At 40.0% G+C, this 25,078-nt stretch overlaps 3 protein-coding genes across 5 annotated transcripts; 2 read left to right on the top strand and 1 right to left on the bottom strand.

Moving 5' to 3' along the window:
- Positions 1–21,869, bottom strand: LOC144652299 (leukocyte receptor cluster member 1 homolog). Of its 3 annotated transcripts, none has more exons than XR_013570470.1 (8): positions 21,767–21,869; positions 21,281–21,380; positions 20,406–20,546; positions 19,609–19,723; positions 18,699–18,762; positions 17,647–17,943; positions 16,822–17,043; positions 1–82 (listed from the first exon to the last, which is right to left on the bottom strand). XR_013570470.1 is itself a non-coding variant. In XM_078512340.1 (8 exons), exons 1-7 carry the CDS (start codon positions 21,787–21,789, stop codon positions 16,974–16,976), a joined length of 810 nt encoding a protein of 269 aa, XP_078368466.1. In that variant the 5' UTR covers positions 21,790–21,869; the 3' UTR covers positions 108–126; positions 16,928–16,973. The 3 variants fall into 3 exon arrangements, 2 of the variants coding, with proteins under 2 accessions (XP_078368466.1, XP_078368465.1); XM_078512340.1 differs by lacking the exon at positions 1–82 and adding an exon at positions 108–126 and having other exon boundaries at positions 16,928–17,043; XM_078512339.1 differs by lacking the exon at positions 1–82 and having other exon boundaries at positions 16,198–17,043.
- LOC144652272 (NHL repeat-containing protein 2-like) lies at positions 3,068–16,013 on the top strand. The gene is made up of 15 exons (XM_078512309.1): positions 3,068–3,175; positions 3,676–3,851; positions 6,228–6,285; positions 6,768–6,848; positions 7,428–7,474; positions 8,865–8,901; positions 9,009–9,139; positions 9,357–9,393; positions 9,684–9,811; positions 11,300–11,336; positions 11,688–11,818; positions 12,627–12,660; positions 14,879–15,006; positions 15,466–15,529; positions 15,743–16,013. Exons 1-15 carry the CDS (start codon positions 3,106–3,108, stop codon positions 15,880–15,882), a joined length of 1,299 nt encoding a protein of 432 aa, XP_078368435.1. The 5' UTR covers positions 3,068–3,105; the 3' UTR covers positions 15,883–16,013.
- Positions 21,804–25,001, top strand: LOC144652313 (transmembrane protein 276-like). The gene is made up of 2 exons (XM_078512360.1): positions 21,804–22,304; positions 23,486–25,001. The coding sequence occupies exons 1-2, from the start codon at positions 22,076–22,078 to the stop codon at positions 23,818–23,820; spliced, it is 564 nt and encodes a 187-aa protein (XP_078368486.1). The 5' UTR covers positions 21,804–22,075; the 3' UTR covers positions 23,821–25,001.
- The last annotated feature ends 77 nt before the right edge of the window (positions 25,002–25,078 follow it).

Genomic DNA, 25,078 nt, shown 5'->3' with positions numbered 1-25,078 from the left:
TCGCTCATAGTAGTCGGGCCTCTTCGGCAAGTCGCTCATAGTAGTCAGCCCTCTTCGGCAAACTCGCTCATAGTAGTCGGCCCTCTTCGGCAAACTCGCTCATAGTAGTCGGCCCTCTTCGGCAAACTCGCTCATAGTAGTCGGGCCTCTTCGGCAAGTCGCTCATAGTAGTCAGCCCTCTTCGACAAACTCGCTCATAGTAAGTAGTCAGCCCTCTTCCGCAAGTCGCTTATAGTAGTCAGCGACGAAGATTGAAACAGATTGCGATATGGGTTTTTGAAATATGGTCCGGCGGAACAGTTTTCAAAGTTAATCTTGTCTGCTTATAGCTTTAGATTATAACGCCCGGGAGACACATTTGGCTGCAATGAAGCTATGGTTTTATCATTTAGATCCATAGAATTAATTTCTTTGCAAACATTTAGTTTCTTTTTTTAGCGAATATTTGGAAAAATGTAATAACGTCCCCGATTATGGCTCCTGCATACAATTAACTTAGCCGTGATACAGTCCCTTTAACCTGTGCAAATACTTAACAATTATCCTGCGAAATCGCGCGGAATATCGCCTGATACTTAGCCGACGAGGCCGTAGGCCGAGTTGGCTAAAATCAGACGATATTCCGCAAGATTGAGCAGGATAATTGTTTTATTATTCAACAAATTGTCAACGAAACACATTTTGCACATAGAAAAACTGTAATTGTGCCGCGCTTTACAAGATTTCGGACGAATCTTCGCAACCTACGAATATCGCAGGTTATCTGTTATCTACGGATGACAGATATCGTTAACATTTTGACCATATATGGGCAGCGCGCGCATCTGTTGAATAATAATAAGGGATAGTTGGTTTTACAAGTGAATGTTCTACACCAGCTCCTTTTAGCGTCCACACGACCGAAAAAACAGGATCTTTAAAGCAGAATTTAGGACTGCGCAATTCTAGCACAAAAATATTCATTCGCATCTCCCTCGCTGTGAGGACCTGAGTGTGAGACACAGTTAGTGCAGGTGTGATAAATACACTCTAAACGAAGAATGACAAAGATTGACGGTCTTCAGCTTCTTTTTACGTGTGTAAAGTTTATCTAAAAAGCGTGCTCACGGCATTATAAACACGTCTCCAGTTGCATTAAGCTGAGAGATCCTCACATTAAGTTACTGTTGTAGATCCAGGGTCTACAAAGTGAACTTGGTGGTTTTATGTTTTCTCAGTCTTCACGTGTCTTACGATCCGGTAAAACTTAGCATCATTTTCCCAGGCAACTGAGTATAAATTAAAGTTAACTGTTCCAAACATAAATTACCTTTATTATTTTTTTCAAAAAATATTTTATCAGCGGCTGTGGAACATCTGAACTTTTATAAACCAAATGTTTGATAATATTTTTTTGTTGCATTTAGAGTAGTGAGAAATGCATTACTTTTTTGTTTTCCTACTTTTCTGTATATACCATAGACATTTTTAACGTATTTTGATACAGATTCAGGTAAAAATGTAGTTAAAAGATATACTCAAGAATGTATAAAGAGTGTATGAAATTAAAAAGGCATTAAAATCTGAGACAGAGTTCTTATATTCTTTCTTACTTTTTTTTTCGGTGAAACTCAGTTTTTGCCAAAACAATGAGTTTTTGAATTTGTAAGAAGGTTTAGCTTACGAGAAAACGAAAACCGAAATCAAAACTTATTACACGGTAAGGATTAAAGCTTTAAGCTTGTGGGGCCGTGTATTCCTGATCGAATTGGAACTGATTTGGAAGTGTTGGTTTTTGTGGAGGGAGGAAAACCGGAGAACCCGGAGAAAGGACGAGAAAGGACGAGAACCAACAACAAACTCAACCCACGTATGACACCGGGCCGGAATCGAGGCGAGCGCTCTCACCACTGCGCCATCCCTGCTCTCTTAGGTCTGCAGTCCTTTTCGTGTGTTCTAATACGAATTATATACAAGATTTTGCTCGGTCATGCTTGGGAAGAAAAATTTTCGGCCAGTGCCTTCCTAACACTTGCGTGCTGTCTGCGAGCTTATGCTTGTATGTGATGTGCAAGTCGGGAAAATCGTTGTTTACAGTTTTGTTGGGAAAATCAATCGCTGCCAGAAGCAAAACCTTCCCTCCTTCCCACTCTTCCTCCTTTACCCTCACCGTTTTGCAAACACGAGAAATTTTTCACGCCTATTCAGGCAGATGTGTCGAGCGGCCGACTAGCTACGCGTGCAGAGCGTGCAGCAGCGATTCTTGCTTTTGATTTTCCGTGTTTTGAACGCGAAAACGCAAAAGTTTATTTAATTTTTTTAAGTCTTGAATTATTTTACCTTTTTTTTTGAAGCAAAATCGCCAAAAAAACGTAAACTTTCTCTAAGTCTTTAATACACTCTGACTTTTGGAAAGTTAGCAAAACAAAGCAATGACTTGAACAAAGCGTTGCAGTCCCAAAGGTCCTAACAAAGAATGTATGGGACTGTGCGGACATCTTGTCATCCGACATATTTCACCGCGGGCATGGCCGTCAACCTTCCTATATTTTCGACCTTGGAAGGCACTAGCCAATTTCTCCCTTTCGAGACAAGAAAGCGAGCGAACTGATCTGAACAAACAAAAAGAACTGTAGACCCGCAGGCCGCCGATTGGGCAGAATAATACAAAAGGAATACAAAAGATTTTTTCTGCCCAATCAGGAGGCAGCATTCAGAGAGCTGTCTGGAACTGGCCTGGTAAGACTATTTCCCCAGGGGCACCTTTCAATCGCTCCAACTTTTCTATACCGAATTTTTTCTCCACAGCTTCGCGTTTCCCACACCCCAACTAACTGCCCCTGGGTCTCCGAGGATGAGGAATGCGCAGTTATGTCACGGTTATCCTGAAAATAGTCAAAAAGTTGGCTATGGAAATCACGTCAGAATTAAATAACATTTGCATAAAGCAGTTCAGTTTAAAACCCTTGTGTATAAGAAAACTATTGTCTATATAAAAGCTTATTAACAAAACGTGACACTTGAGTATTGCTGGTATGTAATTGTGTTGGTTTTGCACATACAACATGACGCGAAGTCACACAATACATTGAATGCAACGGAATCTCGTATCACGGCACAAGGAAGATGGCGTTCGCAGCTCAGTTGGGAATAATGATAGTTTTTCTACACACAAGAGTTTTGGCACAAGAACCAGGTAAGTATTTACATAAATATGTGTTTAATATTTACTTCTAGTAAATCGATTTATCTCACAATTTCGCGCATGCGAGACTCACAATGAAACAATCAGTATTTAGAAATTAAATTTAGCGGTTGTGTAGTAATTTACGAATTTCAGTTTCGCGTTCTTTCAGCACTGTAATAGACGCCGCTACTAAAGAGTTCATAAATACGGCGAAACACTTAAGTTTGCGCTTTATGACTAAACATGGTTAGTGAAAGACAATTATCTATCATTTGAGGTACCTATTCCTGTGTTTTAGCAAGATTTGTTCAGTTTGACGACGTAATTTTTGTCACACAACGCCTCAATCCTTGGTAACGCACTACCGGGTTTGGTACACGGGACACCGTACAGTGTCCGTATAGACACTCCGTGACAACGATTTTTCCCAAAAGTAATTTCTCAGACAACTTCACTTCCGAAACTAAGGATAGCATTCGAATGATTTTTTTTCTCACCCCTTCCCTCAGGCGTCGTGAAGACAGTAGCCGGGGGTGGAGAGGCGGCTCACCATGCATATGGCGGAAAATCAAATTGTGTGGACAAAGCTTCCACGATGGACGGCATAGGAACAGATGCCCGGTTTAATTACCCCTGGGGTATCGAGTTTGACCCCAAGGAAAATGTGCTGTACGTGGCTGACTGTGTAAGTGTGTAGATTAGTTTACGTATGGAAAAATATATTAAAAGGGCTATGTCACGGTATTTGAATTAAAGTCACTTTAGTCACTTTTCTGATTGCTTTTAAAGATAGGTAAACAGAATGTAACATATTTTGACGTTATTTGAGATTACCGTATTTTCTCGATTAAACGCCGGACCCCGATTAAGCGCCGGCCTCGTATAAACGCCGGGTCATAATTGCTATTTTTTAAATAAACGCCGGGGGCGTTTGTTCGAGGTCCCGGCGTTTATTTGAGATCAGGCTAACAAGTAAATACCGGTATACTCTCTTGAATGACAGCGCTGCCTATGACATACTAGTACGGTATGTTGATTTGGAAACTACAATAAACGTTCAAATTAAGGGAAAGTCCGCGCGTTACATAGCTAGGGTGGACGCTGCACAACAAAATAAAACCTAGCAAAGTTTGCGTTCCTGTCTTCATGACTGACGCATTTTATATTAGTGCTCACACTCACAGTCGTTGATTTCTCAAATATCCCTTCAGCGTTTGCTTATTGTTGGACGAGGTCGTTTAAAAATGAGAGCTCCCCGAGACGTTGGCGACATCGCCGTTTATGAACTTAAAACTTTGTACCCATAACCTTTACTTGCATCCTCCTTTATTGTTCATTTACCGTTTATGTTCTGTTTGTCACAAATCTTGATACACATAAATGTGTCCTATCCGCAGTAATGTACCTTAATTACCTTTGGATAATTATCAATTTTGGAGACCCAGGGAAATTTTTTCAGGGCAAAACGAAGAGAAAAATCGCCCCGCCTTGACAAACTGCCCCTTGGTCTCGGAGATCGGTAACAGTAAATCAATCTGAAAAATTGACAGAAAATTACAGTCCTTAAATAAACGCCGGGCCCCGATTAAACGCCGGCTTCAAATAAACGCCGGGTCCACTAAGCCAAGTTTGAAATTAACGCCGGGGGCGTTTATTTGAGAAAATACGGTACTTCGTTAACATAGTGTTTGTGTCTCGGCCCATTTATTATCGCTATGCAAAAAGTACAATTTGAAACCTTTTTGCGATTTATTCGAAATCAAACATACAGAATTTTTCAGTTCTTGAATATCTTATTTGCAGTACTTTATAGTTTAAATTAGCTTTTTAGCGGTAAATCTGATTCACGCAAAAATCAGGATTTACTCATTTGGCGGTTTTCTGTTTAACGTTGCCATGGAATTTTTAATTACCTTAAAAAGTTTATTAAATCAAACTTCAATCTAAAACCAATGGTGTAATTTTCATATCGATCCGAGTGAGGGAAGGTCACTAAAAGGTCAATTGCAAATTGTAGGTATGGCCCAGAAAAAACTGTAGGAAGACACCTTAAATTAAAAAGCTCAAACAAAGGTTATTGACAGTGATCTAAAAACAGTTAACTAGAGCCGTTTTCACTTGATTATCGAAAGTAATTCGCATTTGCTTTGGTTTTGCATTACAGTGGAACCTCGATTTAACGAACCTCTATACAACGAAGACCTCGGTATAACGAACGATTTTCTTCAGCCCGGCCAAAGTTACAGTAAAATGTATGGAGCAGTACCTCGATATAACGAACCTCCATATAACGAAATCCTCGTTTTAACGAACACAATCCGGGAGCCCAAACGTAAAATGTACCTCGATATAACGAATTTTAGTTAACACACGACAAAACATGAATGTAAAACAGACCAACAAGGATGAAAATACTTTAATCCTAACAGGAAAACAACTTCAAAGACATATGCCCATACCAACGTGGAAATTAAACGTTAAAGCACAAATGTAATTTTTGACAGGCGCTCAGACAGTTCAGATCATTAAATACTGGGTAGTGCAACGTCACAGCGTTAAAAACAATTATTAACTATACCTCGATATAACGAACATTTTGGTTGTTTTTCCGCAAATTCGTTATATCGAGGTTTTCGATATAACGAACCCTCGATATAACGAACAAATTTCCCCAGTCCCTTGGCTGTTCGTTAAATCGAGGTTTCACTGTACTACGCTTAGTGATTGGTTTAAAAAACTCGCGCCAAATACTTATCCAATCAGAAGAAAAACTAAAACCAATCGTGACTTGCTCGCGCACGGTTTCCCAGGGGGGACTTCCAAAAAAGGAAAGAGTATGCTCGTTGCAATGCCCTAGAAAAGACCAATCTGGGCGTGTCTCTCCTGAAAATCCTGACTGAGACCAAAATCCGTAATTTACAACCAGACTTCCAGCTTCAGAGCCATTCTTGCTTAGGAATCCGTCTTTAAACAGAGTAATCTAACTATTTGAATTTCCCTCATTAATGTTATCAATGACCATGATAGTTTGAGATTGTGTTTCTGTGCGATCACTCTATAGGGCTGTCCAGAAACTGTTCATAGCAACGATCGTATACGAAAAATCGACGTCAATACAGGTGAGAATTTTTTATAGAGAAAATTTAACGCGAATCCTTGAAAGAAATGTTGACAATTTGCTCTTATCCTGCATAACTGACAGTTGTTCAAGTGCAAAAATTTCTCGGCTTAACTGCTATCGTTCTGTCCATCACAAGACCTTCTTGATATTTTCTGCGAACAGGAAAGATCAAGAGAAAGAAAATTTTTAATTAATCAGTTGTAGTAAACGCAATGCATTTCTCATGCTGGGGGAAGAACAAAATATATCAAATTTTTTTCATTGTTGTCAGAGGTGATGAGGGCGAGGCCGCGCAATAGGTCGTAATGTAACAGAACTATAGGCTTGAAAAATTGGTAACTCCTCTTTTTTTCGTATTTTCTGCATGATTGTAATCTATTTTCTTTGGAAACAAATGAGGTTTTATGTCTCATTTAAATTTTACGCTCACCTGCAGGAATTAAAGTAAGTAGAAACGTGAACTTTCTTTTCGCGCTATAGGCCGAGTGACGACTCTTGCCGGAGGCGCTCAAGGATACAAAGATGGAAAAGGCGGGGAAGCGAAGTTTCATCATACATCAGGTGACAAAAACAGTCAACTTTAGCGTAACATAAAACTGGTTTTCTATTGAGAGTCGAAAGTAATTCGCATTTTCTTTAGTTTTGCATTTCTACGTTTTAATTGATTGGTTTAAAAACTCGCGCCACTTTCTAAACCAATCAGAAGTAAAACCAAAACCAATCGTGATTCGCTCGCGCACGTTTTCCCGCACTTCGTGCCGGCTACATGTATTTGAGTTTTGATTGGTTCACTGGATTGTCTGTGTTGCGTTTGTGATTGGCCAGAATGACTACTTTGGTTTTGGTTTTACGACACTGAATAGAAAACTTAATCAATACATACGCGTAGCTACACAATAATAAACTGTTTTAAACTACTGGTGGGAAGATTTTTTCGAAGAAGAAGTATGAAAAGTTATATGATTATCATGATTGATTTAACAAAGACAAGAAAGTCACTCGATGTGTCAGATGTTCTCTAGCTGTGAAAAAAAAGAACGACGGCGTCTACGAGAGGTTCTCGACACTTAAATAAAGCGATTTCTCGTTATTTTATCATTTCGTATTGAACTTCTAGTAATTTGTGTCACTTACTTACAGGAATGGCTATCGATCAAGTAGAAAAGGTTTTATATGTGGCAGACAGCGTGAGTGTTGTTTTTACAAACGTACAATAAAATAAAAGTTAAAATTAACCGACCAGAAAAAGCCCGATTACTTATACAGTCAACTCTCTCTAAAACGGTAACCGTCGGGACTGGCTCCAACTGTCCGTTTTAGAGAGGTGTCCGTCTTATAGGGAGTTAAGTTACAGTAAAATGGCTGAAAAACGGCGGAGACGGGACCAACACCAGGTGTCCGTCTAAAAGAGGTGTACGTTAAGAGAGAGTTGGCTGTAAACAATTGAATGCCAGTTTTTGTGATATTTGTGTCTATTTCGAAGTGAAGTAGATATAGAAAAAAGCTTCTGAGCGGTGTACTGTAAAAGGTTTAATCTCGGGCTTCTGCAAATACAGAGGGATAATCTCTCCGTTCGATTGATTTCTGGCTTTCCAGCTGTGGTCTCTTTTTGGGTAGGGGCGTGTCGCTGACACGTCATAGTAACAAGTCATGTTGCTACTCGAACACGGCAATAGGCCACCAAAAACAGATTTAAAAAGCTATAAACTTTTCTTTTAAATTCGGAGGAAATTCAGCGTTGAATAAAGCCCGCTTCCATGTATCCATAGCCTTAGCAAACGCTTTACAATATACGACATTACAATTATCAAAGCCCCGGCTAAACGATCAGACAATTTCATCCAACATCGTGTTTGTCGCGCATACATGGGGTGATTAAACATAGGCATTTGGAAGGCTCAGCCCTTCCACGTTTTGGTGTCGCGAGCGCAGCGTAAAATTGGTTCGTCAAGATATTCCGTCTCGTGAGTGAGTTTAAACATCTTCAAAATTTCCTTGGAAGTCTTCGGGAAACTTCGTTTATCTTCTGAAAAGTTCAAAAATCGATCGGAAAGGTTCGTATGGCCTTCGAACAACAATCGGAGAACCTTCGGAAAGCTTCCGTCTAGATACTCCTAAGAAAACAAAAAGTTGTTAGAACGGAAAAAAGTTGCTCCTTCCGAGTATTTTTGGGACAGTCTTACCCCCCCCCCCCCAATTTCCAAAACGCTCCGCTGCCTCTGTTAAACATCGAACAAAAAGTGAGCCCACATAACGCTTTGTGTGTATTACCGCTGAAACGTTACATAGAAACGTTTCTGATTGGTTGAATTTTTTCCCGCTTTGGTTTACTTTGAATGCAGAGGGGGCCTGGGGGCTAAACGATCAAATTAAACATTTGCTTGTGAAACAAAATGTTGGATGAAAATGTTTGATCTAAATCAAATATGGGAAACCAGTTAAATGCAATATTGAGAGAGGCGCCTAAACGGTCAAACATGCTATTCCAACATGATGTTGGACGAAAATGTTTGATCGTTTAGCCGGGGCTTTAGAGTTGGCTGATTTATATGACTGTTTCTTTTGTTGATAAAACAGGGAAATGTCCGGATAAGGAAAATCGATCTCAAAACAGGTGTGTCTTGTTCAGCTACGTTTCCTTTTATTTACCGCCTTTGGGTGAATAGCTAGCTAATTGTTATAACAAAACTGCTGAACCTTAAAAAAACCTTGTCATTTCAGCTCAAGTAACGTCGTTTGCTGGAAGTGGGGAGTCTGGGTTCCATGATGACGTAGGAATCAAAGCCAAGATGTCCAATCCCCAACAACTTGAAATTGATAGCATGAAAAGGAGGCTGTTTGTCAGTGATACGGTCAGTCACATTCGAAAAGCCTGTTTTTTTTTCAGCTTTTCATTCTACTGCGTAATAATTTCTCAAACGCAAATTTCAGTAAGATAATACAGAGGGTATTGGTGCCAGACGTTTTTGCTTTTCAAGCATTTTCAATTTTGAAGTTGTCTGACAATATCGTTCAGAAAAATAGGGAGAAATAATTATTTCATTAAAATATGATGTTTATTCTTCACAGGATAATCATGCAATAAGGATAATTTCGTTGTCCGACGGTACGTTGATAGAAATATAACATAACATAAACTTTATTTTCTCTCGAATTTTAGAGTAGCTTATAATATTAATATTAATAATAATATTATTAATATTATTAATATATGTTCGTTTGTTCGTTCGGTCGAAAGCTCGTTCGGACGTTCTTCAACTCACCCGAACGTTCGTTTATTTTGTTGGCTTGCTTTCTGTCGTTTTAGGTTGTGCCTCCGTCGTTCATTTTATCGCTTTAGACACTACTGTGGGTTTTTACTGCAGCTAACTTGGGCCGTTCATTTTCTTTTAACAGGAAAAGTTACAACATTTGTCGGGGGTAGCCAGGGGCTTGCAGATGGTATCGGAAAAGAGGCTAAATTTTACCATCCAACAGGGATCTCGCTTGACGTGAATTCTGGGATATTATACGTGGCTGATCATGTACGGGACTAAGTACCTTTTTATTTTTAACCAATAATGCTTGGATAGTTAAAGACCCAGTAATTCAGACAACATTTTCTCGTAACTTGTCAAGCAAAAATGTTACCTTGAAAGTTGAAAAGTGTCATTGGGCGTATTAGCTCTCGTGTTGTAAGTTGCAGCAACATGTCGCACAAAGTTAAACTCATGTCCACTTTGCGTAACATGTTGCCGCAACTTGCAACACGGAAATGTTGTCCGCGTTACCGGGCCTTGCGTTCTTGCTTACTTTCCTTTCTTTAGCTTCTTTTTATGCCGTGGTATGCCTCAGTATCTTAGGCTTGTTCAGGCCCCAGTTGTTCAAAGGGTGGATAACGCTATCCAGTTGATAAACTGCTATGCAGTGGAAACTGTTGGCCAAACAGAGGAAGCTATCCACTTGTCTTGTCTGTAACTGTGCTCACATCGTGGGTGGCTCCTCATAAAATGTTCTGCAATTGCAGGCCCGTAGCCAGGTTTTTGTATGGGGCCGGGAGGTGCGCATGAGCGCCTCTGGCGCGGAATCTTGAGCGACGCAGGCAATGGAACGTAACATCATTTTCAAAAAATAGGTTATCTGAGACAGCAGTTCGTGCGTTTTGAAGACAGTTTGTTAGGAAACAAGGCAGGTAAAAATGAACGTAGCAACAACAATAATTCTAGTGCATTTTTGAATTCAAAACGTATTTTTAGAAATAGAACAGCTCCCAGCGAAATCAATTTCTTCCCCCGTGCGTGACATTTTACGGACAAAATTGTCAATGGATTGACATGATCTGGCTGCCGCCTTTCTCTTTTTATCGTTTGTTCGCTTCGGTCCATTTTATAACGGATTTGTCAAGGAACTACATTTAAATACTGAGTACCGTTTTCTGAGCCCAAGAAGTACTCATTCTTCTCTCTTTTGGTAGCATCTGGGAATATTTATGGAAATTCCAACTTAATGACAACGTATCGTTGAAATTAACCTAGAATCACAGTATTTGGTCCAAAATCATGATATACTACACGAATCAAAGGGCCATATTAAATGTAAATAGTCGAAGTATAGAAATACTATTTCCCTTTATTTATTTATTTCGATATTTTTTTCACAATGAGCGGAGTTCCAAGGCTCGTGGGGAAGGGGGTGTGCGGACACACCCGACGCAACCCCCTTTCCTACGGGCCTGAATTGGTATAGGGTTTAATGGCGTCGAAACCAATTGTGGAATTGCACGCATTTTAGGCATCCTACTGATGAACGGTTACGGCAATTACTGAGATATTTTCATGGTCTGTCCCCTTAGGACTGGATGGTGTTTTATGCGGGGGCCAACTGAATAAGATGTAACAGCCTGGTATATTGACATAAGCATGATAAGATGATGTACTTTAGATGTTAACAAAGACTGTTAATTTTCGTACGTGTTCAGTGGTTAAGTTTCCTTATCTTTTTGTGTTCTGATGTTTCTATTTTATTCTTCCCAGTATAACCATGTCATACGGACGGTGGACATAAATACTGGTAAATTGCGATTTATTTTTTTACTGTATTTTTAAAATAGACTTTGATTGTTGATTAGTTGCATGTGTTTTGGACGATGTGTTCTGCAAATTATGTCTCTACAAATTTGGTACAGATTAGCAACGTGTTAATCTAGAGTTAGAACTTTCCACCCAGTCAACATTGTCCGTACACGTACGTTGGGCCGTTGACGTGCCTCCGTTTCTATTCGTGTACGCTAGTTTGCATTCACGTGTGTTCGCACGCGTCCGTTTGCGTTCGTTTGCATTCGTGTCCCTTCGTTTCCATTCGTTTCCCTTCGTTTGTAAGCACGGCTTGCTACATGAGTAACGGTTAATGTTCTTATTCTAGGTAAAGTAAAAACGCTTGCTGGCGGTGGAAGAGAAGGATTCAAGGACGGTGTTGGAAAAGAAGCGAGGTTTAATTACCCTGAGGGAGTGTACTTTGACACGGATCATAACATTCTATATGTTGTTGAGTTTGTGAGTATGACATGAATAAATCTTCAGTTATAGATTTGTTTATTAAATATTTGGAATAATGTATAAGAAATATGGCAATGTTGTGAAACTGCTTTTGTTAACTGATCGTACCTTATTAACCCTTTTACGCTTTTTCTTCTAGTTATCGTTCGCCGGCGAACGATGACTTGACATACGCGCTATGAAAAAATAATGAAGTTTTAAAAGTTGATCAGGTATTCTTAAGTATGAGAAGATATTGCTCTTTCAAAAGAACTATGATATGGAAGAGACCATTTAAAATTAACTGATTGTGTTCAAACCAACTTTGTGATCTTGCATATTAGTGAAAAATGCAAAATAAAGGGTGAAAACCTGCCAACTTCAAAGTTGTCATACTTGCAAACAATTTTATCTATTTAACTGAAACTTTGTCAGTCAGTCTGTTACAGACTGTTATTACATATTTTAGCCCCAAAAAGCTCCTAGCACTTGTTCTCTTGATTGTTTAACTACAAATAATTAACTCTCATAGGTTAAATATTACCAAAAATGTACATTTATGACGTCATAACTCCATAGGGGTTCACCTGTCAATCGAAATCTCATCAACAGCGGAAAGTACATTCTGTGCTCTTAAAAACCGTATATAGTTTACCATGCTTTCAACTGTTTGCTATGCTCCTAATACCAGTGACAACAAACCTTCATAGAAAAGCCCACAACAAAAAAACGGTTAAAGGGTTAAGCAGTATGTCGCCATTTCAAGTTTCTTTTTAAAAATCCCTATCAGAAGCTAAATAACAAGTTACTTTTTTTTTCTTTTTAGGGTAGCAATGCCGTAAGAATTGTTACCCCAAGAGGTGAGTGTATGAGTTGTCATAGAACTACATTCAGTCCATACTAGTAATACGCAATCTCGAGCCCAGAGTCCATCTAGTCGGTCAGCGGTATAGGATGGTGTGTACCGGCGACCCTACCGCTGACCAACCGCTGACGGACCGCGGAGCCGGGAGACACTCTGGGCTCGAGATTGAGTAATACGTGACTCGCAGGGCCTCGCGAAGCTCTGGGTTGGGGAGGAGGGGGGAGGGGGGTGTTATAAATAAGGAGTGGATTATTTGAAGTTGAACATTAATTGAATTGTAAAGGGCATGGCCGCGACACCCTCGTTCCCAGGGTCTACTCCGCTTTGAAGATGGCGGCTCTTTCTGGTTCGTAAAGAGGTATAAAGCGTTGGGAAGCGCAGGCTATTTTCAAAATCATCGACAAATTATTGGATAGTCGCATTTTGGACATTTATTTGAGGGCATTAAAAAAAAAGAGAACGAACGGCAGGAGGATACGAACCCTCCGCCCGCGCGCCCCTGATGGCGATGAAAGGTTTATGGCCTGAATAGGCGTTGAGGGAGTATTATGTGGAAATCAGTGTTATTTTAATCCGAAAAGAAAAACGATAAAAATGAAAGGCTCAGGATTCGAACCCACCAAAAAAAAGTAATAAAAAAAATAAAAAAATAAAAAAACCCTAGCCGGATTCGAACCCCCGCCCTCAGTCCCTCAGTCAGTCTTTTTTTCTCTTCTCCTCTCTCTTCTCTACCTTTCAGCGCTGTATTTCTTTTTTTCCCCCTTTCTTGTGGCGTTTTAAGCCCATTCGCGCAGTAACGTACTTGTTCAAGAATACTGACGTCACTTTTCTTTGACCCGGTTTTGATAAATTCAGACATATATCTACACAGATTTGACAAAAGGTGGACTCCGTGCTTAACCGTGCTTAAGGGCCGACGTTAGTCGGCCTTCAAACCAGTCCGGTGAGAAAAAAATGAGGGGGGGGGGGGGGGGCAACGTCTTGGAAGGTTGTGCCGGGTAGCAGAGTGGTAGGGCTAGCAGCCCTAGGGAGCCCAGGGTCAGGGGTTGAATTGCTGGCTTTTTAGGGGGGTGGGCATAGTGGAGTGTTTTTGTGTCATTTCCGCCAGACCTTGCCAGACACAGCAAGGTCATGGTATTTTAATGAGTATTGTCTTGTGACTGTCAGGCAGCTGCAGCCCTGTGGCAGCTTGGCTGTCACCGGGCTGGACTAGGCACTCTGCTCGGCTCCCCTGGTCCTGGTCTAGCCAGGGGACTTCTAGCCAGGGGACTTGGTTTATCACAACTGCTGTTGAGTTGTCTTGTACTGTTGGAGCTCTCGTAATCTTCTAATTCTACTGGTCTTCTATAGTGTAGCAGCTGCTATTGTTTTGGAGGCTAGGGGCATTGTTCCTGTTGCTTGTTCTCTCGGAGGATAGCGAGCCATTCATATGAGAACTTGTGAGAGCTCAGTGCTTCCCGACCCGAATAGTGAAGCGCGTGAGTGACGTCATGATCCAGACAAGACTCAGACAAACAAACCGGAATGGCGGTCGATTTTCTTAAAAGACTTTCTAAAACAGCCGGTGTTCCTAAAACAATTTTTTAAAACGAAAACTTCGCCTAGATTCATTCTATTTCTCTCAGAACACGCTGATGTTTCCTGAGCCTCGTGGGGGGTATAATCATTTGCATTCTATTTTTAGACCTCGCGCGCTTTGCTTTTGTCTAACGTTGTCCTTTTGGTTCTCATATAATCGCCCCGATCGCTTCTATCACCACTGCCACTTCCAAATGTTTTCTTGCGATCGGGGCGATTACACAGACGATCGGTAACGTCTGCGGCGATTGGGGCGATCACGAACGCTTGGATCGCCCGTGTTCTATCCTTTTAGCTTTTCTTTCTCTTCGCCGTAAACTGCAATAACTGAGAAGATTGCAGGCCACGAGTTTTGCTCTTTCATTGAAGGCTGCCATTGTGTTGGATCTAAAATGAGTTCGTAGGTCTTCGCTCATATCAGGCGATCGGGACGATCATAAGAGAACCCCCGATCGCTTCCAATGCTTCGATAGCCAACGATCGTCTTAGTGTATGTGATAGAAACGATCCGGGCGATCATATGAGAACCAGGAAACCTGTTAGATGGGTTGCTGAAACGGTATGCTTCGACCTCTACAAACATTGTTAAAAGAAAACTTTTGTTAAAAGAAAACTTAAAAAAAAAAAATTTACAGGTGAAGTGAGAACGCTGGCCGGTAGTACTGAAGGCTACAGGGATGGAGTCGGCAAACAGGCCAAGTTCTTTCATCCCACAGGACTGACTTTTGACCATAAAAGAAAAATTATCTACGTTACTGATCAGGTGAGCATTCTTAATCTGTTTAGAAGGGTTGTCACCTTTAGTTTGACCGCTCGGAGACATCATACGACATGATCAGTATGGAATTTTCTGCTGGTATTATCAGGCAACCTCGTCACCAGAATCTTCTCCGTTTTCAAGGTGCCATTTGCCGAGAAAACCCTGGGGACGAGGTTGGAAGACGGTTGGAATCTCGGGCGCTTGTTCCTCGTACACAGGCTCCGCCGGCTAAGAGGGACAAGCGGCTCTGGGGACGAGAATGGGGTGGTTTAGTAACACAAATATTCTCGTCCCCAGAGCCCTTTTTGTTTCTCTTAACCGGCGAGACCTTGGCACGAGAAACGAAGGGCGCTTGGGACATAGGATTTTTTGAATTAATTCAAATTTTTTTGATTGGTTGTTTGAAACAAAGAATTCTTGAACGGAAGTCAAAAGTCAAAACGCAATCTCTCTTTTTTTTAGTATAATCACATGGTACGGAGTATTACTGGTGTTGGTTCAACAGTTGTGGACCCCAATAAATCAGGTATGATTTTTTTAAATTCACAATGTTCAGTGAAACATTTTGTTTCTTTTTAAATCACATATAAGAGCTCGACCAAAGAGAAAGCACGAGTCATTACTTTTTAAATTCATACCCTCTTCTTTCCTTGTTCTGATTAACCATTTCTCTCTCATATCTCACGATTGATTGAATTGATTTAATCACTAATGCTTATTGCATTCATTTTGTTTTCAGTTTTATCCAGGACTTTAGAGAAGACACGAAGCTCTCCATATTTATTTGCTTGTTTCGTTTTTTCTGTTGCCTTTTTAATTGTGATTGCTTTATGGTTTCGACGAAGTGCTCGATATTTACTCAGAACAAGACTTATTTAGCGATGTAATATGTCGACAAATGAAAGGTTTTGACTCTAAAGATGGCGGTCTTTTGCCGGCTGAGATTGGAAAAACGTCCCTCTTACCCGAACCAGCACACGGGACTATTGTTTTTGACAAACTGAAGCGGTATATTTTGTGTTGAGTGGATACGTCACTTCTGTTTAAAAGCAATCTTAAAAGTTAAGGCGGCCGTTCCTTCCTTGGTACTCTGAGCTCCAACTCTTACCAGCGACTATTTCCCCAGAAAAGAGACTAATTTAATAGTCAGGAATTTGTAATACATTTCTTCTTATTCTTTTTTTAATTTCATAATTTAGCTTCGCTATTTAAATTTTAAAATAATATTTATAGTTTAAGAGCTTTAAACTGTTTTAGGTGCTACTGAACCGATGAGAAATGGCGCTTTAAATATTTATTATTATTTAAAAATGTTTCAAGCGCGTAACCCTCAGTCAAAAAACATTTACTGTCTATCACTTCTTTGGGGACGTAACAACAAGACTTAATATTTGAGTATGAGTTTATTTCATGAATAAAACTGTATTTGTTGCTGACGATGTGCGCCTGTGTGTTTCTTTGTTAGAAGCTGCCGAAGCAACGCTTAAATGCACAGCGCTCATGTGATTTCTAAAAAAACTTGAAACTCTTCAGATCCTCACACGAGGATTTGCAAAACAAGGCAACGTTTGCAACAAAGAGTTTGTTAAGTTCAGGTTTTTTCTTGATCTTTTGCAAAACCGAGAACAAATAAGTTCCTTTGGTGTTTGGCCGGCCCTGGATTATTTTCAGCTCTTTCATACCCGTTGTGCCTCGACTCGGATTAACTCGGTCGTCTTCGGCCGTCCTCGGCGAACGAACTCATAATAGTCGGTCGTCTTCGGCGAACTTGGTCGTAGAAGTCGGCCCTCTTCGGCAAGTCGCTCATAGTAATTGCACTCTTCGGGAAGTCGCTAATAGTAGTCGGCTCTTTTCGGCGAACTCGCTCAAAGACGTCAGCCCTCTTCGACAAACTCATTCATAGTAGTCGGCCCTCTTCGGTGACCTCTCTCATGGAAGTTGTTGCTTTTCGAGGCAGTCCACTGTCAAACCTAATATGGCTTGTAACGGTAGTCATTTCGTGGTTTTCTCGCGAAGTCTGGATTATATTGAGAGTTGTATCTGAAACAAAACCAAATGCACAAATAAGAATTAAAAACAATCGAAACTCGTTAAGGCTGCTTTGTAAGCGCCCAGTTTTCTCGAGCCAGAATCGAACGTGTCTGCATAGTTGAAGGCGCTTTCCATTCGACCAAAACTTGGAACGTAAGCACAAACCAGGAAATACTTTTCCTTTCGCCACACGGAACATATCCTCTGGTTATTCGTTCAAATTAAAGTGACTATGTCACGGATTTTAGCAGATTTTTGAACAGCCCAATTTTCTATTTGTGAACAACACTGAGCTGTTTTAGAGCACTAAAACTGTTTAAAAGCGTGTTTGGCTGGGGATGGTTCGGATGGATATGGATTGCAATTTGAAAACGTTAGCCAATGTTTTCAAGTTGTTTCCGCGCACCTTCAAAAATCGATATTTATGACCGAAGTTTGATTTCTATCCCCAAATAAAGGTTATATCTTCCGTTAAATGTTCAAAGACAATGTTTTTCATGGGTAAAGTTGCCTACCACTTATTTCAGAACAGTTAGACCAAAAAATGCGAAATCCCTGTGGCATAGTTTTTTTTAAGTATCATCAGTCTTTTTTAAGGTGAAGCCATAATACCTATGAGCTCGATGATCATCAGTATCTTGTGTTGTAGCCTCTGTACTCTTCTCTCCTCTCACAGAAGCCAGCAGTTTTCTTTCTCGTTCATGTTCTTCTTGCTCCCGTCGTAATCTCTCCTTTCTCATTTCTTCAACACTTTTCTTTTGTTTTCTTTTGGAGTCCTTTTCTGTATCTTTACGTTTCTTGTGTTTGTGTTTTCTGTCCTTATCTTCTTTGTGAGATGTCTTCGCTTCAAGGAATTTTGTCATGTTTTGTAGAGGATCCATCTTCTTCTTTTTGTCGCTCTCTTTAGAGCTATCCACAGAAAAAGAAGCCGTAACAAAGAGTTATGCTTTTAAAAAGTTTCTATGTATTATCAACAACTTAATTTCCCTTACACTATTACAGTAGAATCCCAATTTCTCGAACCCTCGGTCTCTCGAAACTCCCGATTTCTCGAAGCAATTTTCGTTTTTCTTGCGTAGTACTTCTTTGTAATTTTACCCCCAATTTCTCGAATCTCCCAATTTCTCTAGCTTGATTCTGTTTCCCTGGAGGCTCGAGAAATCGGGATTCTACTGTAATACGCTTTGAAGCAAACAGATGTCAAGAATATAAAAAAATTCTCTACATGGTCACAACACCGCATAATTACAGACAATGATTTGATGCCTAAAACACTCATTTTCTTTTAGATTAACCCCCTCCCCCTAGGGACTCCGCCATAAAATTGATTTTAACCCCAAAGGGGTAAAAATTCTAAAAAAAAAAACAGACATGGACTCAAAACCCTTAAAGGTACCGCAAAAACTTTAACAGCTGTCATTTTAGATTTTAGCATCCGTCCCAATGGTCAAATCTTACCTCCTAAAAGGTCTGATGAGCACCCTGTCTATGTGGGGAAACTCTCTCCCCCACCCCTGGGAAATTAATCTGTTTAATAGAGCCACTTCTTTTTTTGTGTGATCAATTAGTAGTCAGTATTAACAGGTTTTGACTACACTTCCGAATCCTTACAAGAGATGCTGTAAAATCAGTAAAAAAGAAATTTATTACCAACAAACTATTACCTTTCACTTGTTGCATTCAAGTTCATTCTCTCTTCGTGTGATTTAACATACCATGGCTTTGCACCTACATGTAAGAAAATGAAGTGAACAGCAAGAATTATTCATCCTGTCTGTAAATCGAGTCAAGCTTACAGACAAATACATCAGGGTTCGTACCCTTTTTCACAAACAATTTTCCAGGACTTTTCAAGGACTCAGATTGATTTTTCAAGGACTCCAAAATTCACATTAACACTTTCACTCCCAAGATCTCAATATCATTTCTCCTTACTGTCTGCCATGCATTTCTTATATTAAAATGCTAGTTCTGAGAATTCAGTTGTTACTTGAGTTTAACAGATTTCCAAAGCTTTCCAGGGCAGGTAGTCTTTCTCCGGGACATTCCAGTCCTGGAAAGTGCCACAATAAAATAACAGGACTTTGTAAGTTTTCCAGGACCTGTACAAACCCTGATACATGTATCGAAAAGTGACGATGCAACTGTATGCTTCTTAGCTGATCTACATCTATTGTTCGAAGGGGTGTCTGGAAAAGAGCCCCAAGTGACTGCTGATAAATTGCTGGATTCTCCTTCCAATTTGCCCTGTGCATGCTTGTAAATCAAAGGGAGAATTTCACGTTACATCAGGAGTCACTTAGGGCCTTATTCCATGCACCCCTTCATTTGTTGAATATCTTTAGTTTACAGATTTGGAAAAGTTTGGTTAAGTGTCTTATTTTACAGAAAATATTTGACAAAAGATTCCTGTACAAACAATGTATTTTATACTGTTTGCCTATGTTACTTTCTAAATGGTGGTTGTGGCTATAAAATCTTCTACCTTAGCCTTTTTTCCTTTCTACCCTGCTGTATAAGGATAAAGATAGAATTGTTTGTATTGTATATAATATAGAGATGATGGCTCAATACCTTGTGAGTCTCGTTCACTCTGTCCTAGGTAAGTTAACAGGCCAATGGCTTTTTCTCGTTTCTCCTGTTCTGCTTTTTTCTCTGCTTCATATTCACGATTGCTCCCATGACTGAGCTGAAATAAAAAAAAAGTGACAGAAAAAAATTAACTACAGTCACTAAGAGTGTATTTGCAGCATCTGAGAAAAAATTTAGTTTCTTTGCTTTTTTTATTTAACCTGAAAAAAATATTGAATAAAGGATCAGGGTTGAGAGGGAAAAAAAGACGTCCCTTGTATTAAAGTTTTAAATATATTTTTATTTGGGAGCAGGGGTGGTGCAGTGGTGAGAACTCTCACCTCCCACCAATGTGGCCCGGGTTCGATTCACGGACACGGCATCATTATGTGGGTTGAGTTTGTTGTTGGTTCTTGTCCTTGCCTGGGGGCTTTCTTTGGGTTAAAACAGATCTGTAACAGTGGACTTAGAGTTACTACTGATGTGAAAATGCTACTGCAAATTCCCATAAATTTAATTTGCAGAGAGAAATCTAGACAATGTACATGATTAGATTCCGTGATAATACTGGAATGAGTAATTTTGCCAAGGTAATTTTTGTTTTGAATGTTTCATGACCAGGTAAAACAACCCTTCAACTGAGTTTACTAGAGTCACTATGCAATGCATTTTTTAGAAATTTTTTCTAACAACATTCTCAATATATTAGGTATTTGTCAAGAAGCCATGTCCTTGGTTTATCTTCCTATAAACCATAACTGTATGTCGAATTAAAATCTTCTATCTGTTATGCCACTAACCTTTTCCTCAATGTCGGCAAACAAATTAAGATGTTGTGGTTTGTCATCAACTGGAACAAGTGCTTTGTCTTGAGATGTTCCATCTTTGAGCTGTTTTTTGGTAGCACGACCTCGCAGCAAGGCTGTTCTGGCCTCTTGCTCCTGAAAAAGGTTGAAATGTTACTGTGGTTTACACAGAATACTTAAAAGTACTTTGTATGACTTGACTGGACCAGATTAGTTAAGACTAAGAAAGACTGGATTCCAAATAACAAATTAGTAATGGTTAAGGTTACACCTGTTTTTCGGTCTACTGTACACCTGTATGTGACTTAACAGGGCGGTGTTTAACTGTGGTTTCATTTCATTTCATTTTTGGTTTCCACAATGGGTTGCCAGACCATTGCGGGATTTCTCTCCAACATTAAATTCACCAGTACCCATTTCTACACCTGTGTAGAGATGTACTGCAAGAGTAAAGTGTCTTGCCTAAGAACACAATGCAGTGATCCTGGCCAGACTTCTTGGTCTAGAGTCCAGTGCTAACCATTTGACCACTGCACTTCCGAATCAACTTGAAAAAAAAAAATGAGATAAATTGGGCTAAACTGTAGAATACCGGGCCACTAATTTGCATCTCATTGAATTTGAATGGTTCCTTTTGTTTCTACTATGCTTCGTTCTTAAAGCGTTCAGAGATATGTAAATAGGTGGCCCGGTATTGTAAAATCGCTCCATAAATAAGTTGCCCCAACAACAATATGAAGTCAATAAGAGAAGAAGGGTCAAGAAGGGAATCCCTTTCTTGTAAAGTAATACAACATGTACAGGTCTTTGAAGCATAAAGGTACACCACTGTAGCTTTTAAACTTTTAAAAATAATCATGTTAACTCACTGCAAGTGCTTTTCTTCTTTCTCTTTCCTCCTCTTCTAATCTTGCGTTTTCTTCATCACGGCGCACACGGTTAATATTGTCAATGTTTCGCACGTGCCAACTGAAAAACATTTATGCAGACAATTTCTTTAACAAACAATAATACATTACACATTACATTTTGGAGGCTGGACATGTGAAAACAAGGAATGAAGGGAACAACAAACATGATTGGAAAAGTGAAATTCAGCAACCCTTATGTTACTCAGTAATAACTATTGATGGATTTTGTATCCTTTGCAGTGTGGGAAGGGGAAAACGTTTGTGAAGTCTCTTTCATTTCTAAAATAAATCAGGCTTAACTCACAGAAAACTATTTCTTCAAAGGAAAATTAAGTGTGACTTGATAAAATTAAGCTTACATGCCTGTTTAAAGTATCTTTATACAAAGATTCTGGCACTGATCTAAAAGCTGCCTTTGCAACAATTTAACTACAGATAAATTACCTTTTCTTGGGTAAAATGTTCATCTTGTCAAATGTTGCTAAACCTGGACAAAAAAACTCAACAAATATCACAAAAACGTCAAGCAATGGTCGACCAAAACAAACCAAGAATGAATCCGCAATACAAACTGTCCGCGGACTGTTTGTCCAGGCTATGCGCACGCTAATGTTTTGGCGGATGGTGTCTGAACTCATCTCTTTATATCGCGGGCGATCCAATATGGTGGACGATTTGAAAGTATAGATCTTGGCTAGATCTTGATAGATTTGTCCAATATTTACAGATAGTTTCGTTGTTCTAGGCCAGGTAATGAGTGAAAGAGCCGTATCAACAGCAGTGTCGGACTTTGTTCTGGCTGGATGTTCATTTTATGCGGCGTATAATGTCCATGCACTGTCTGTGTATGCTGCCTGGGGGTTCTTGTGTGTCGCTGTTGCGGCATCTTTCGGAGTTCTCAAGTTTGGTGTGGTTTTTCCAAGTTTTCAATCTAAAGTGATTCGATTTCACGTTCTTTTCACATGGATAGCTTCAATCGTTGGTAGGTCTGCTTAAAAAGTTGTAGAGAATTGTATAGTGTTTGCAAGGAGCGATTTTACAATACCGGGCCCGGGGGGGGGGGTACTTGACCTAAATTTAGGTATAGGGGTGCCGCTGGAGGTTTGAAACCCTGACCCTGTTTAGGACAATAAAAACTTAAAATACCTACCCTGTGTAGGACAACACCCGCTATTTTAAGACCCTATTTAGGACAAAGGACAGCATCAACAATCATTTACGCTTGATTGTGATTGCGTCCCGTACGCGATGTTTGACGCATTGAAATGCGAAAACACCGATCCCACCAAATAAAATAATGCTTTTTATTGAAGCGAAAGCGAAAACAATGTAAATACATGGACGACAGTCTTGCATCCATACCCTGTCTAGGACAGCTTCAGACCCTGTTTAGGACAGAGGAGCTTGAAATTATATACCCTGTTCAGGACCGGAGGAGTCAAAAACCATACCCTATCCAGCGGCACGTCCCCGTATAGGCCATATAAGGGAGTGCCCCCCCCGGGATACCGGGCCACTTATTTACATATCTCTGAACGCTTTAAGAACGAAGCATAGTAGAAACAAAGGAAGGAACCATTCACATTCAATGAGATGCAAATTAGTGGCCCGGTATTCTACAGTTTAGCCGTTTGCAAATCTCAATGTGAGACTTACAAACATTTTGGTTTTAATGTAAAACTAGAAAAGAATCTGTGCGTAGAAGGACAATATGGGGTTCCGGGTAGCTAACAGATGCGAGATGGCTTTAGTTCTTAAGCCTAAATACCATTATTGAGAGCTATTTTATTCAGGCTAATTGAAGTGCTATTTGGGCTAATAACTGGAGTGAAAGTCTGCAGTCTGCAAATGTCAGACAGCATCCACAGCACTAAAGTTATCATAGAAAATGCAAGACTGACCTGGGGGGGGGGGGGAGATTCCCATACCAAACAGACAGTGATGCTCATCCGAAAATTTGAATTAAACCTGTCAAGGAGACCAACCTTGCCGTTACTCGCGCTTTTTTGACCCCTAAAAATCATACCAGTTCAGAACATTTTAAAACTGATATATTTCTATATTTTTTCGCTTGCAACCCTAAATGAGACCTTGATGGCTAAAAATACCGAGATCACCCCCCTGGAAGACTGATCTCAAATTTTTTTGTATTTTTATTTGTAGGGATTCCTCTTATTGCAGCTGGCTTTTGTTTCCATCACAACAAACCCGCAAATGCCAAGTTCCATTTGGTGAGTGCAGCCATTGTATTTGTTATCTCCTTAATACATGATCCTGTGGAGAAGCCATTGAGAACAGTAGTCAGCACCCTAGCAGTGTTTGGAATACTTTTTGTGACATACATGAGTTCAAACTTCTATGCGACTGCTGGTGCTCTTTCCTATGGACTAGCAAGTTTAGTTGAATCTGTCACTTTTCTTGGTTTGCCCGGTGTGGACTGGTTTCATTATATCTTGGCTGGAGGAAATCTCCTTCTTATGTATGGATTGATCAAATAGGCTACAAACACGCAGTCTTGTATGACGTTAGGATATGTTGTCGCCATTTGTTCATTATTTTTATCACCCTGCAAGGCAGTTGTTTCCGTGATAATTTGCCATGTGAAAGAGAAAGAGTGGGAGCAAAGATTAGGAGCTTGGAGCAAGGAAATATCAACTGATGGGTGCAGGAGATTTAGGATGATGATAATAATAATGATGATGATTAAGTACTTGTATGTTGTGGGATGGAGATTCCCTTCTGTTTCTTGTAGGCAGATACAAGGACATCTCTGCCTCACTCAGTAGGGATCAAGGTAAAAATAAGGAAGAGAAAGTAGCCCAGGGGGGGGGGTACTCCGGCTTGTAAATGACGGGGATGATTGAATGGAGGCAAAACTCAGGACCCAAAAAAATCCCTAAGTCTTCCGACATTACCCAAAAAAATCCCCCGGAACAAAAATAACCCTGAAAAAAATCCCTTGTCAAATTACCCCTAAATTGCCAGGAGGGGCAAAAACGCTTGAGTTTGATTATTCATCATACTATAAATACGCCAAGGCACTTTAGTTCGTTCTTAATACCTAAAAAAAATCCCCTATTTGAATCAAGTCACCCAAAAAAATACTTGCCAAATTTTCCAACCCAAAAAAATCCCGGAATCGAAAATTTCAAACCCAAAAAAATCCTTTGATCATCCCTGTCATTTACAAGCCGGAGTACCCCCCTGGGGAAAGTAGTTCAGTCTTGTTTATTTATTCCATTCATTAGTTTCCCTTCTCTCCTTCTATGCCTCTTTTTGCTCAGTCTCTGCTGGGTAGCCTACAGAATGCAGACACCCCTACAGCAACTTAGTTTCACTTAGGGAGATTGCTACGATGTCATTAAGGGCGCGTTCATTTGGGATCAATCCAGAATACTGGTAAGAATAATTGGAATAATGCAAGTTAGCGTTCGTTTGGCTGCTCTTCCTAATCTGGAATACTGGCTATTTTGCTCCCAGGAGCAGAATATATTCTGTAATATCTTCTTATTCCAGAATATTCCCAAACGAACGCACCCTAAAATGCATGACAAAAACTTAGCATCCTTAGCGCTTGTCGATGCTTATTGACAAGCACTGCATCACAAATACATTGTCAATGAGTCGACTACTATTTTGTGTAGCTGTTAATAAAATAAACTGATGCAAACATTGTGTTTATATGGACTGGCACTTGCTTTCCTGGCTTTAAACCCTGTCTGGGCCATTATATTGTTTTTGGTAAGGTAATTAACT

Source organism: Oculina patagonica, chromosome 4 (assembly GCF_052425735.1).
Source record: "Oculina patagonica isolate OP01 chromosome 4, crgOcupat, whole genome shotgun sequence".
NCBI classification, from domain to species: domain Eukaryota; kingdom Metazoa; phylum Cnidaria; class Anthozoa; order Scleractinia; family Oculinidae; genus Oculina; species Oculina patagonica.
Note: the sequence above shows the minus strand (reverse complement) of the source record. Positions and strands in the feature narration are given on the sequence as shown.